The sequence below is a fragment of the Carica papaya genome, chromosome 8 (assembly GCF_054855325.1).
Source record: "Carica papaya isolate Zhongbai chromosome 8, ASM5485532v1, whole genome shotgun sequence".
Taxonomy (NCBI): Eukaryota; Viridiplantae; Streptophyta; class Magnoliopsida; order Brassicales; family Caricaceae; genus Carica; species Carica papaya.
The window spans coordinates 3,243,760-3,256,250 of NC_142316.1; the positions used below are offsets into that span (position 1 = coordinate 3,243,760).

A 12,491-nucleotide genomic window follows, 5' to 3' on the forward strand; every position below is an offset into this window, starting at 1 on the left:
AAATTGGCCAAAAAGTGTTTTTAATACCGATTTTAAGTTTTTGGAGTATTTTTGGATACGTGAAGAGTATTTTTATTTATGCAGGAAAAATTTAGAAAATCTGGAGTTCATCAAGAGACATAATGGGTAGCACAATATTTCAAAATTGAGACTTAATAATCAGTAATTCTGTATTTTGTAAAAATTAGATAAATTCTAATAGCAATTATAGGTTACTAGTAAAATCGGAACTAGTCAGTGTACGATTGTCCTAGTTTTCTATTCATTTTCTCATGTATTTCTTAAAATTTTTACTATTGAATTATGCATATTAAATTACTAGTTTGAATTGTGTCATCGGTTATTTGATTTATTTGGTTCCCCATGTATTGTTTATTTATTTATTTGGTTATTTGGTTACCTGGTTATCATAAACTGTATTGCTTGGTTAGATGTCTTTTAGGTTAATCTGTAAATACGTAATAAGACATTGATATGCGATCGGTGGTTGTTGGGATTATGAGGATCTATATATGTGAAAATTTACTAGGTACCTTAGGAAAGGGTGGACGGACCCGATACATAGAGAACCCTACTGTGGACATTACCACAGTCGGACATGACTGAAAAGTCCCATACTAGAAGGGTTTGAGAGATATGGTTCACCTTCATACCAGATAAAGTATCGAGGCGATGGTATGTTTGGCGCCCATTACTGGATAGAGTATGAGGATAATTGAGTTAATTGTCAATCTAGATATTGGGTTCACGAGTAAGGGGATATCCTTATGGACCCATAGGAGTCCCAATGAGTAAGTTAAAAGAAGAGTTACAGATCTTATGCATGAAATTAAAATGTCATTTGGTTACTTATCTTCATAAGTTGGTTTTAGAAAACTCATAACGCTAAGTATGGAATAAATGTTTTAATGTCAAATGCATTTACTTAAATCAAGAATTCCATTGGTTGTTTTATGATTTCTACCAACCTTCGATTTTCTGTATAAGTGATTAGTGTGATATCCTTACTGGACTAGTGTAACTCACCATTTTATTAATAATTTTAGATCAAGAAGACCAAGATATAGATCTCGATCAGTAAGAGAGTTGTGAGTAGTTCACATCTCGAACTGCCTTCAAGTGCTAGTGGAGGTTAACCCCCATAGAATATCTATTTATTTATTTTTAATTATAGTTTGTCTTTTTTTTTTAATGAACTAATGTAGAAGGGACATTCCCGTAACTCTATTGAACATTTTAATTTATTGGGTAAGGAATATAAATCCTAACTTTATTGTTCACTTCTTCATTTAAAACATAAATTCATGTTGTAACGATATCGGAAATCCAAAAGAGAATATATAATAACTTAAGTGCGAAAACAAAATAAAATGTTAACATTTACATTCCTTACACAATAACTTAAAAGTACTTAACGGCATTACAGAATCAATTCTTTGAAATAAACACGAGAAATAAGGAAACAAATGGAAAATAGAAAATAGAAAATATCTAGCATCTACTCGCACTCTTCCTGCGGATCGGACGAGGGGTTCTGGTGGCTAGGGTTAGGGTTTGGTGCAAATGAGGGTTATTTATACCAATCTGCTTTTGATCTGGACTGTCCATCGCATTTGATCTGAACCATCCAATCGCGTTTAAATAGGAAGTGAATCTGGACCATTCATCGCGATCTAATATGGCCCGTCCATCGCGATTCACTCTAGGTCATTCGATCGCTTTTAATCTGACCGTTCGATTGTGTTTGGGAGGGAGTGCATCCAGGCAGTCCGTGTGCACGGGAATGGACCTCAGCCGTTTGATCGCGCGCACGCGGATCGCCCACGTGGCTCCCCTGCGTGGCCTCCCGTGTTAGCGCTTCTGCCACTTGGTTTGTCCTGGTTAGTCGGGACTACTGTCCGGGCGTCTGATGTGGTAAATTTTTTTTAAAATGTGTTTTGACCCCTGGTTTTCGATTTTTATTTCAAAAATACTAACAGAATCTAATTTTTCACCAATCTTTTCCAAAATTATTTTTAATTTAATCCTACATCAATTTTACTCTATTTTTACATTAAATTACAATAAAATAAAATATAATAAAATAAATATAATAAAAAATTGTATTTAATAATTTAAAAAAGATTTTGGTAGGTGTTACACATGTTCTTTAAGTTTCGGGTCTTTACACGTACCATGAACAGAAATATAAAAATTATTATACATCAATTTATCAACATATGCACCGAAATCGAATATATATGTATATATATATATATTTGTACACTTTTATATACCGTCACATATAGAAACACATCGTGTATGGAAAATATGCATAAACATATTACAAAACATGACGGAATTGCTCCGTCGGCACTTAATTATTATTATTATAAATTGTTATTTTTTCATCATTATTATATATATATATATATCTTTTTCAAACAACATATTTGATTTAAACTTCAATAAATGATTACGGGAATGGGTTCGGGATCCTTACTCCACGAGGCATTACTGCTCGGCTTCCCATCCCTAAGCTTTATGTTTTTTTTGTTATTTTTTTCTTTTTTTTTGATTCTGTAGAACAAGATTTTTAAAATGCTAATCGAAAAAAAAGGGATGAAAAACGGATAAAAGGCGGCTTACCGGAGTCACATTGGGTTCCTAGCCGTCGATGTTGTTGCTCTACTTTCGGGCTCGAACTCTTAGCTGAAATCATTGATGGATGCTAAAAAATCACAATGAAAAAGGAAAGATAGGAAAAATAGAAAAAATTACTTACTAGGGGTCGGTATGGGGTTCGGGTGCGGTGGCGCCACCGTGCTCTGCCACTTGCAGCCTCCTCGGGCGTATGCTTCTTTCTTCTTAGGTCTACCTTGTCGGCTAAGGTTTTTGGAATTGACAGGGGTGAATCTTAAATACTCCCCCTTAATAGATCCGCATCGTCCACATGACGAAGAGAGAGCCTTCCGTTTGCTAGCGCGCAGATCGCTAGCGTGTCATCTGTCTGCATTGCGTCACTTGCTGGCGTGGTATCCACGCAGCACGATCCTATTCGTCGCGCAGGTGAGTCATGTAACGGCCCCGGAAAATATTAAAATGAAATGAGTATTTAAATATATCGAATGCGGAAGCGAGATCAAAATTTCAGTTAACATCCCTTACACGAAAAACCAAACAAACGTACTTAAAATATAAAAGGTTAAACTAACTAAGAAAGAAAACTCGAAAATAAACTATGCGTATGACTACAGAGTCTCTAGGCATCCCCTTCGTCGTCCTCCTGCGGAACGGGCTCGGGAACCATGTCTTCCTGATCTGAAATGGTTAATTAAGGAGTGAGCTACACTAGCCCAGTAAGAACATCACGATATCTCACCGTCACGGAGATAAAGGTGGGTAGAAAACCACAAAAAGACCAATGGAGCATAATTTACAATAAACTCGTTTATTAACAACAAAACCTTTTATCAATAATAAAACTTTTACCATCCACTTACCTTGGTGGAATTTATGAAAACAATATGAGAAAAACAATAACATTATCATAATCATTGAATAATCTAAGCTGTAAAACATAACACTTATCACGCATCTTGTAATTCAATCATTGTACAACATATCTTTTTTCTCATTTACCAGTCTACTAGTATCCGTGGGGGTCCATAGGGGTTCCGCTACCCGTTAACCTTTAACATTCATAATCAGTTTCCAGGGCCGTCCCCATACCCCGTCCGGTATGGGCGCCAAAACCATGAACCTCAATGCCCCGTCCGGTATGAGGGTGAAACGGGCCGTCCCCATACCCCGTCCGGTATGGGCGCCAAAACCATAAACCTCAATACCCCGTCCGGTATGAGGGTGAAACGGGCCGTCCCCATACCCCATCCGGTATGGGCGCCAAAACCATAAGATCTCCATACCCCGTCCGGCATGTGAGACCACAATCCCGGTAGGGTTCCCTACGGACCCGGTCCGTCCACCATCTCCCAGGATATCTAGTCAGGCTGACCCCCATAATACAATTATCAGTCTACACAATCTTTCATTTTTCCTTTTCCTCAATCAGCATCATCAATTCACATTTAAACAAGCAAATCGTAATTCATACCAGACAGACAACATACAGTATCAGTTTTTCAGTCATTCAACCCATAATTAATAAAAACGTAGTACATGCACACAAATCTGTAAAATGAACACATCAAACCTCATTTTGCATTTAAAGCTGTAAACAGGCCAAATAACAGTAAATCATCAATCACACTAGACTCGGGCTCCATTAGCAACCTTAAGCAATTTCACACATGCGTTAATTCAAGAAATACTGTTTTATCATTTTGAACTTTAATACCGTGATAGGAAATAGGGTGAGGGGTCCTTACTTGTTTTCGGGATCCGAATACGATTCACAGTGCGCCTGCAGGCTGTCCCTAATTTTCCCTGAATTTTTCCCGGGGAACTGAAACACGCTAACAGTACCTGCACGGGTTCCAAAAAAAATCCAAATTAGGCCCAGGGCCTCTTTCGGCCCAAATCGCAACTCCGGCACGGCGGCTCCGCCGTGCTTCGGCGACGGCGCCGCCGCTGGCGACGGCGAGTCGCCTCGGGTTGACTGTTTTCGGCCGTTTTTGGCCGAATTCGGCCACACTCGCATTGGTCCTTGTCAGAAAACAACCCTAGGGCCCTCGGGGGGCCAAAAAATCACGGAAAAGCAGAGCTTACCGGCGGCGGCGCTCTCGGGTACGGCGACTCTCCGGCGAAGTTCGTGTTTTGGTGATTTGGCTTCGGTCAACCTGTAGAGAAAAGAATGGTGATCACGGTGATATAAAAATTGCATCGAACGGAGGCCGGGAAGGGCCTCGTCGGAGGCAAAAACCGAGAGGGGGCGCGGCGGCGCCGCTGGGCTTCGGCCGCGTATTCCGGCCGTTTGGCCGGGATTTCGGCTTCGATTTGGCCATAGGAGGAATCAGTGGGGAAAAACGAGTCGGGGGTATGAAATTTACCTCGATCGGCGGTCGGAAATTTCCCCGGTGCGGCGGCGAGTGGCGGCGGGTGGCGGCGGTCGGCCTCTGGTTCGTCTTCTCCGGCGAGCGGCTGGCGGCTAGGGTTTTTGGTCTGGTGTGGGGGTTCTATTTATAACCCCTTGCCTTTTGATCACAGCCGTTCGTTTCGTTTTAATCTGAGCCGTTCGTTTTTGATTGAATCTGGACCGTCCGTGCGTTTGAATCTGGGCCGTCCGATCGCGTGATTGATCTGGGCCGTCGGATCGCACCCACGCGGATCGCCAACGTGGCTCCTTTCGGAGTGACGCGATCTTGCCACGTGGCAGGCCCCGGTTGGCCGGGACTGCTGACCGGGCCTGCTGACGTGGCTGCTGACGTGACCCCCCCTTTTTTTTTGTTTTTTTTTTTGTTTTTTTTTTGTTTTTTTTTCTCCTCCTTTCCGGGCGCTACAAGTCAGCAATCCTACGTGGCCATTTTTTCAAAAATTACAGATTGACCCCTGGTCTCTTAACATTCTTTTAATTGAGTCCATTTTTATTTAAAAAGTACCCTAACTTTGATATTTCATTTTGAAAGAGTCCCTAAATCAATTATTTTTCGCATTTTAATAGATTTTGATCTTAATTTAATATATTCACGTATTTTTAATTTACAAAATAAATAAGTATGCTTCATCCCTTATTACGCGATGAATTTAAATATTTTTATTTATTTATTAAAAAAAATTTCGGATATTATATTAATGATAATATTTTATAAAATTTAGTAAAATGTGAAGTTAGTAAAAAAAAAAAACCCCTTAATTTTCAGCTTAAAATAATTAAATCAAGTAGGGAGATTTACATCCCTTGTTTTGCTCTTTCTAGTAATTTTCATATCAAAGAAATTAGGAATAGAGAATTTACATGGAAGAAAGATGATCTTAATTTGCTATTTAATTTGAAACATTAAAAATACACGTGACATGGTGACAAATTAATGAAATAAACAATTTCTTTCCGGGCAGGTGAGTGAGAAGTCAATGCTTAACTTTGACTTTTCAAAATATAAACTTGGCTTTTGCCTATTCGTGGCCAAAGCAGTCTCTACCAAAGAAACGTGCTGCCCAAGTTTTCTTTTTTTTTTTTTTAGAAACTAAAATCCCATTATAATGGACTAATCTTTTCACTATATATACACACACACACACACAAACATACATACACTATCTGTAAGGACAGAAACATTCCTACCCATCTAAAAACATTTCAAGCATCAAAGCTAGCAAGAGTTGAAGTCAAGTTTGGACAAGATTCAATGGCTCTCTTCTCAGCAATTTTCAGTTGTTTTGCTTCGAAATCCTCCTCTCGAGTCTCCAATGATGCAAAAGTATCTCACCCCGGAAGAGCACTTTCTTCTATTAAATCCAAGAGTAAAAACAAGAGCGAATCTAAATTATCATCAAGAGCTCCGATTATAGTTTCTTACTTTCCTGTTAATTCAAATCTCTCTCGCTTATAATCACTTTAGACATGTGTATAAATCAAACTAAGGCAATTGATTATGTGAAATAATTGTTATGGCTGCTCTAAAGCTATTGTGTTCGGGTTACCAACAAATTGATCACATGACAGAAAAATAAATTTTTTTTTAATAATATTTATGTTACAATCTCGTGTGTTAAAAATTTAAATAGATATGTTTAGTTTGTCTTTTTTATTGATTTGTGAGTTCAAATTATTTCATTATGTAAATTAATTAGAAAATGAATAAATATATTATTCTATATTATCATGAAATAAGTGACCCAAAAATCTATTAATTTATATAAATAAATAAAATATAGAATTATAAGCCTTAAAACTTTTTTATAAAATAAACTAGTTGGTTATTAATAAAAAATTATTTGGTGGGCTTGTAATCATATTGTTCAAAATTCTAAGTTCTCATGTTAAATTTTTATTTACGATCTTTGGCATATTTTTTTATTTTTTTTCGTTATAAAAAAATTAGATAATATTTTATGATCGAACTACTTTTTTAACAAATCAAAATTGAACCAAGATCAAATTCTTGTTGTTCATTTTTTAATAATAAAAACATAACTAATAAATTAAGACTCATTATTTTAAAATTTCATGTAATTATTTATAAATTTTTAGGAGAAGAAAAAATAAAAGTTACCTAATGTTGTTCTTTTCACCTATGCTGTTCCAATTATTTCAATCAATAAAGGAGGAAAATTATTCAAAGCATGTGGGTTTTGTTTTTCAACTTTTTAAAGATGCTTTAGGGTCAAAGTACCATCAGAAAGATACTTTTGGGTTGCCTTACAATTTAAGAAAAGTTGTATGCCAAAGACATTCAAAAATTATAATCATGTAGATTTGAATGGCCTGCTCTCTCTCTCTCTCTCTCTATATATATATATATGTTTATGTATACATTCAATGATTATAGTGGAGGTTTGAAAAGTAAAAAACTTGATTTTTCATATTTATCTAACAACATAAGACCAGGAGGAATGTAACTGTTCCTGCAGGTGACTGGAAAATGGATACTCATCTTTGACCTTTCAAAAGATAACTTACAGCTTTAGTCAAAGCAGCCTCTATCCAAGAAACTTAGTCTTGCTTTTCTTGCTGTCCAAGTTCATTTTATATATATATATATATATAGCGCTTCCACATATACTATCTGAAACATACAAAACATTTCTACCCATCTGAAAAAAAAAAAGAAAAGAAAAAATAAATCATCAACGTTGGCAAGAGCTGAAATCAAATATCAAGCTACTTCAATGGCTCTCTTCTCAGCAATTTTCGATTGTTTTTCTCCCAAATCTTCCTCTCAAGTATCCGACGATGCAAAAATCTCTCAGACCCAGAAAACATCTTCTGGTAAAGTCAAGAGCAAGAGCAAGAGCAAGAGTAATAAATCCAAGTTATCATCAAGAACGCCCATTATAGTCTCTTATTTTCCTGTTAATTCACATCTCTCTCGTCTGTAGTTGTTTAAAGGTATGTTAATGGGACTAAAGAGATTGGTTATTCGAAGTAATTGTTATGGCCGCTTATTCATCTTCATCTCATCGGTCAGAATCATTATCACTCGTCGTGATCACGTCTGCCTCGCCATCGTTGATAAACCAAGTTGTTAAAGGCTTCTCCAAAACGTTGTCGTTTTAGAGAAAGGAGGGTCGGGGTGGGCTTTTTTCAGTCGATATGCATATTATGTTACATCAATAATTTTTATTTTGTTTTGGTTATCATTTTTTTTTTAAATTTTCTTTCTTTTGCATAAAATAAAATAAAAAATATGTGAAGAATTAATGATATATTTTTTTTTTTGGAAATTATCTCAAATCCTCAAGTTAAGTTGATAAAAATCATTATTTTGATTTATGTTAGAAAATAAAAGAAAATTAATTGTTTAAAATAAATATCAAATTACAGAAGAAAAATATTAAATATTGAATTATAATAAATGTCAAATTTGGAAAAATCTATATTCTAATAGACAAGAGCTCTTCGCATGGAATATATTAATTAATTATATAGAAGATGTAACCTTATGAAAAAAAAAGTCACACAGGGTAACAAGTTGATCACAATTATTCATTTATGTTATAATATACTTCAATCACCATCAATAATATTTAATTTTTTTTGATAATTTTCCTTTCAAGTTGATCATGTATGTACATTTATATATATATATATATATCAGAATTTTCTTTAGTATCAATATTTTGATATGCTTCATATCAATTGGTTATTAAATTATTGCAAAATAAATGTTGATTCTTTGATATTTCCAACGATAGATAGCTAATTATTCTATAATTTCTTTAGTATCATATAATATATATAAATGTATAGTTTGTAAATACCTTATAGTTAATCTAGGCATATTTTTCTTTCTCGAAAGATATACACCGCAGAAAAGTACTCATGAAAAAATTTCAGATTTTTAACATGTTTCTTCTACTCGTTTTGTGGTTCGCGGGTAAGTATCAATTTTATTTGAGTATTGAGATAATTAAGGTTTTTTTATTTTTATGAAAAAAAGTTTATAATAATAATTTTCTCAATAAAAATCTTTGATATTGATGATGATATTTTAAAAATGACATTATTTCTATCAATAATGCGGTGATTTAATAGTTTAAAATTCTTCTATTCTACTTAAAAATAATATGATTAATCTCACTGAAAATAAATAACTCTCAAGTTTATAGATGTATTTATAAGAAACAATAAAATAAAATATTGAACTAAAATTACAATTATCTAGGATGGTCTACCTAGATAGAGTGCAAAAAACACAGAGAAGGTGATGCAAAGCATAAAAAAAAGGTTGCCTAAAGGAAACCCTAGAACAAGGTTCAAGAGTTTTCTTCTCTTTCACTTCATTCGTAAGAAAAGAAAGTATTTATGTGAAGTACAAGATTCATACCACACTTACATTCCTTGACAAAATCTACCTATATATACACTCAACCCAACTTCGTTAATCCGAGTTTAAGACTCACCTGCAAGATGGAGGGTAAATATTTTTTACTCGTATCTTGAACATATATGAATAGAAAGACACACTTGGGAGAGTTCTAGTGAAAAAATCCACTGACTTGTTATCTGTTTCCTTTATATTTTGTTATTACATTTTTATTTTAAATTTTCTCTTGAATTAGGTGAAAGTCCAACCCAATATTTCTTAGTTCTAGCATAAAACACTAGGTTGGCAACAATATGTACTATTACTTTGTTGTCATAGTACAAATTGACTGTTTGCAAATGCTTAAGTCTTAAATTAGATATAACATATCTTATTCGGATCAATTCAAAACAAAATAATTGTTATTGCATGGTATTCTACTTCTACGAAGGATTGTGAGACAACGTACTATTTCTTCAGCTTTCAGAAAATTAAAGACCTTGGCAAAAGGCATGTATACTCAACCCATATGTTTTTCTTTCAGTATGGGGTGACCCATGTTGACTTTAGCTTTTCAAGTGTTATGATTTTTAATCTTTACAAAACCTACACTTTAAACTTTATTTTATTGCTTTATTAAACTTTAACTTTTGTAAAATTATATAATATATAATTATTAATAAATATATCTAGTCACACTGATATAACTACGTATAATATTATACCATATTATTTGAGTTTTAATATAATTAGTTATTTTACACCAAAAAATTTTAATTTATTACATTTTTATTTATAATTAACTAATTATCATTATTGTTTAATCCAGGATCAGATCAAGTGACTGCAGCTCGTGTTTGTGGAGAAAAATTCGATATGCCGAGTTGCACAGATGAGAAATGCCATAGATTTTGTATCAACAAATATGCTCCATTTGATGCACATGGACAATGTGGCAGCCCCAACGTTTGCCTATGCTTTCATGTTTGTCCTCCTTAATTGAAAATTAATTTATTATTGTCAAAATTATTTGATGTAATTTCATGATCTTAATAAATAAAATAATTATTAATTTATTTGAGTTTTTTTTTTTTTTAAATTTAAAATATTAAAAATCAAATCAAACTAGATATGAGAAGACAATAAACAAACTAGTATTGAATTAAAGAGAATGAACACGAAAGCGTATTTGAATATATAACGAAAGAGATTTTTGCATCATGCAATAAATTTTTCAAATCAACACGTGATTGTAAAATACTTATTTTCTTTGCTGACGGGATAACAAGATATAAACAAAATGCACGTGTGATTTGGGGACCGTACCCGATTTTTTTACATTGTCGATTTTTATTATTTTTTACTTTACCAATTGTAAAATAAAAAATTATAAATATAGTATTTACATATATTATAAACTAATATTTGAACCCGATACATTAGAATTCATAACCTTTTAACAGTAATTAACCACTTTTAAACGGATCTAATAATAAATTGATAATTTGTTACGCACACCGAGACTACATTAAACTTATTTGTTGATAAAAAAATCTAACATAAAATACATGTATTTATTAATTATGTAGTATGTAAACATCAATAATAATTTAATAAAAATAATTTATAAATAAAAACAGTACAATTTGATTTTAACCTATAAAATCTAATCTGGTAAGGAAAAAAAAAAATGTACCAACTACTAAAGTTGGTATTAGAAGAGATTAACTTTATTTATATCTTAATTTATTGACTAAAATGGTTAGAAGAATGTGAAAATAATTTTGACCACAAAATCTCATAAAATTAGTTAAGTATTCTTTTGAAAGAAATACAAATAATTAATTATCGATTTATAACTATAGAAATACAATAATTTGCCACTTTAAAAAAACAGCAATAAATTAATTTTTATTGACTTTAAAATAATTAAAAATTATTTATAAATAGCTAATTTCACTCATACATGCATATATATATATATATATATATATGCAAATACAAACTTTTAAAATTTCTTTTTCTTGAAAATTATGAAGAGGTTTCAGATCTTTATCGTCTTTGCATTGATCATCCTGTCATCTTTTGGTAAATATTAATAAATTTTTTTCTCTGTGAAATAAATTAATACCTTTATTGTTCTTAATTTGTTATTAGTATTAATTCAATTCTTAATCTCTTCTTAAATATTTCTTAATCATCAATCATTTTTTTTTTTTTTTAACCAGATGATTATATAAATTAAGTTAATGATAATTAATTAATTTATTCAGGATGGGAGGTGATGGGAGCTGCTAAAGTTTGTGGAGTCCCATTTTCTTTGTCCAACTGCAATGATGATGTATGTAATAAACTTTGTCTGGCCAAATACGCACCGTATGATGCACATGGTCAATGTGGTGGACCTACTACTTGCCTGTGCTTTCATGTATGCGGAACTGGTTAAATTTTTCTTTTTCTTTTTTTCTAAGAACAGTTTTCCAAAGGGGTTATGAATTTGTAGTTTTCTCTAAAAAAAAACACAATTATTATGTTTGTGGTGAAATATTGAGAACTATGGTTTGAGGAGGGGAGATGTTCTTTTTAATTTTCTGAAATTTATATCTTTCGCACAAATATTTGTTATTTCTCTTATTTTTATTAAGTTTTTCGGTCTTCGGTAATTAATTACTTACGTAAAACTGGATTATGATGTTACTACAATTAAACCATGTTAATTAAGGATGAGCAAACATGGTAAAACAATTTTAAAACTGAAATAAAGTAATTGAACCATTGCGACTTGTAAGTTCCGTAAAACGAGAAACAAAGATTGTCTTTAATTTTCAGAACGAACAAATAATAGTGGGAGCTAGGGTTTGAGGAAGAGAGATTTTCTCTTTAATTTTTAAAATATATATTTTTTTCCTATAATAATTTCAAGATATATATTATGCAAAAGTACTAATAATTACTAATAAATCACCTTAATTTATCTAGCAAAGAGGGAGACCTTTCTATGTTTTAATAATACTAATAAACTTTCTTATTTTCTTCATAAGAAACAATAAATGCTAATAAATTACTGCATTTACTTTTGAAATCCGA

At 32.7% G+C, this 12,491-nt stretch overlaps 2 protein-coding genes across 2 annotated transcripts; both read left to right on the forward strand.

Annotated features, from left to right (window-relative positions):
* Window positions 1–6,183: 6,183 nt before the first annotated feature.
* LOC148240358 (uncharacterized) lies at window positions 6,184–6,690 on the forward strand. The gene has a single exon (XM_088209496.1). It carries the CDS (start codon window positions 6,285–6,287, stop codon window positions 6,486–6,488), a length of 204 nt encoding a protein of 67 aa, XP_088065622.1. The 5' UTR covers window positions 6,184–6,284; the 3' UTR covers window positions 6,489–6,690.
* A 958-nt stretch (window positions 6,691–7,648) lies between these two features.
* Window positions 7,649–8,322, forward strand: LOC148240359 (uncharacterized). Its single transcript, XM_088209979.1, has one exon. It carries the CDS (start codon window positions 7,768–7,770, stop codon window positions 7,975–7,977), a length of 210 nt encoding a protein of 69 aa, XP_088066105.1. The 5' UTR covers window positions 7,649–7,767; the 3' UTR covers window positions 7,978–8,322.
* Window positions 8,323–12,491: the final 4,169 nt, after the last annotated feature.

What these genes read in the sequence shown, in the direction of transcription:
- LOC148240358 (XM_088209496.1), top strand. Translation starts at nt 6,285, where the DNA reads ATGGCTCTCTTCTCAGCAATTTTCAGTTGTTTTGCTTCGAAATCCTCC.
- LOC148240359 (XM_088209979.1), top strand. Translation starts at nt 7,768, where the DNA reads ATGGCTCTCTTCTCAGCAATTTTCGATTGTTTTTCTCCCAAATCTTCC.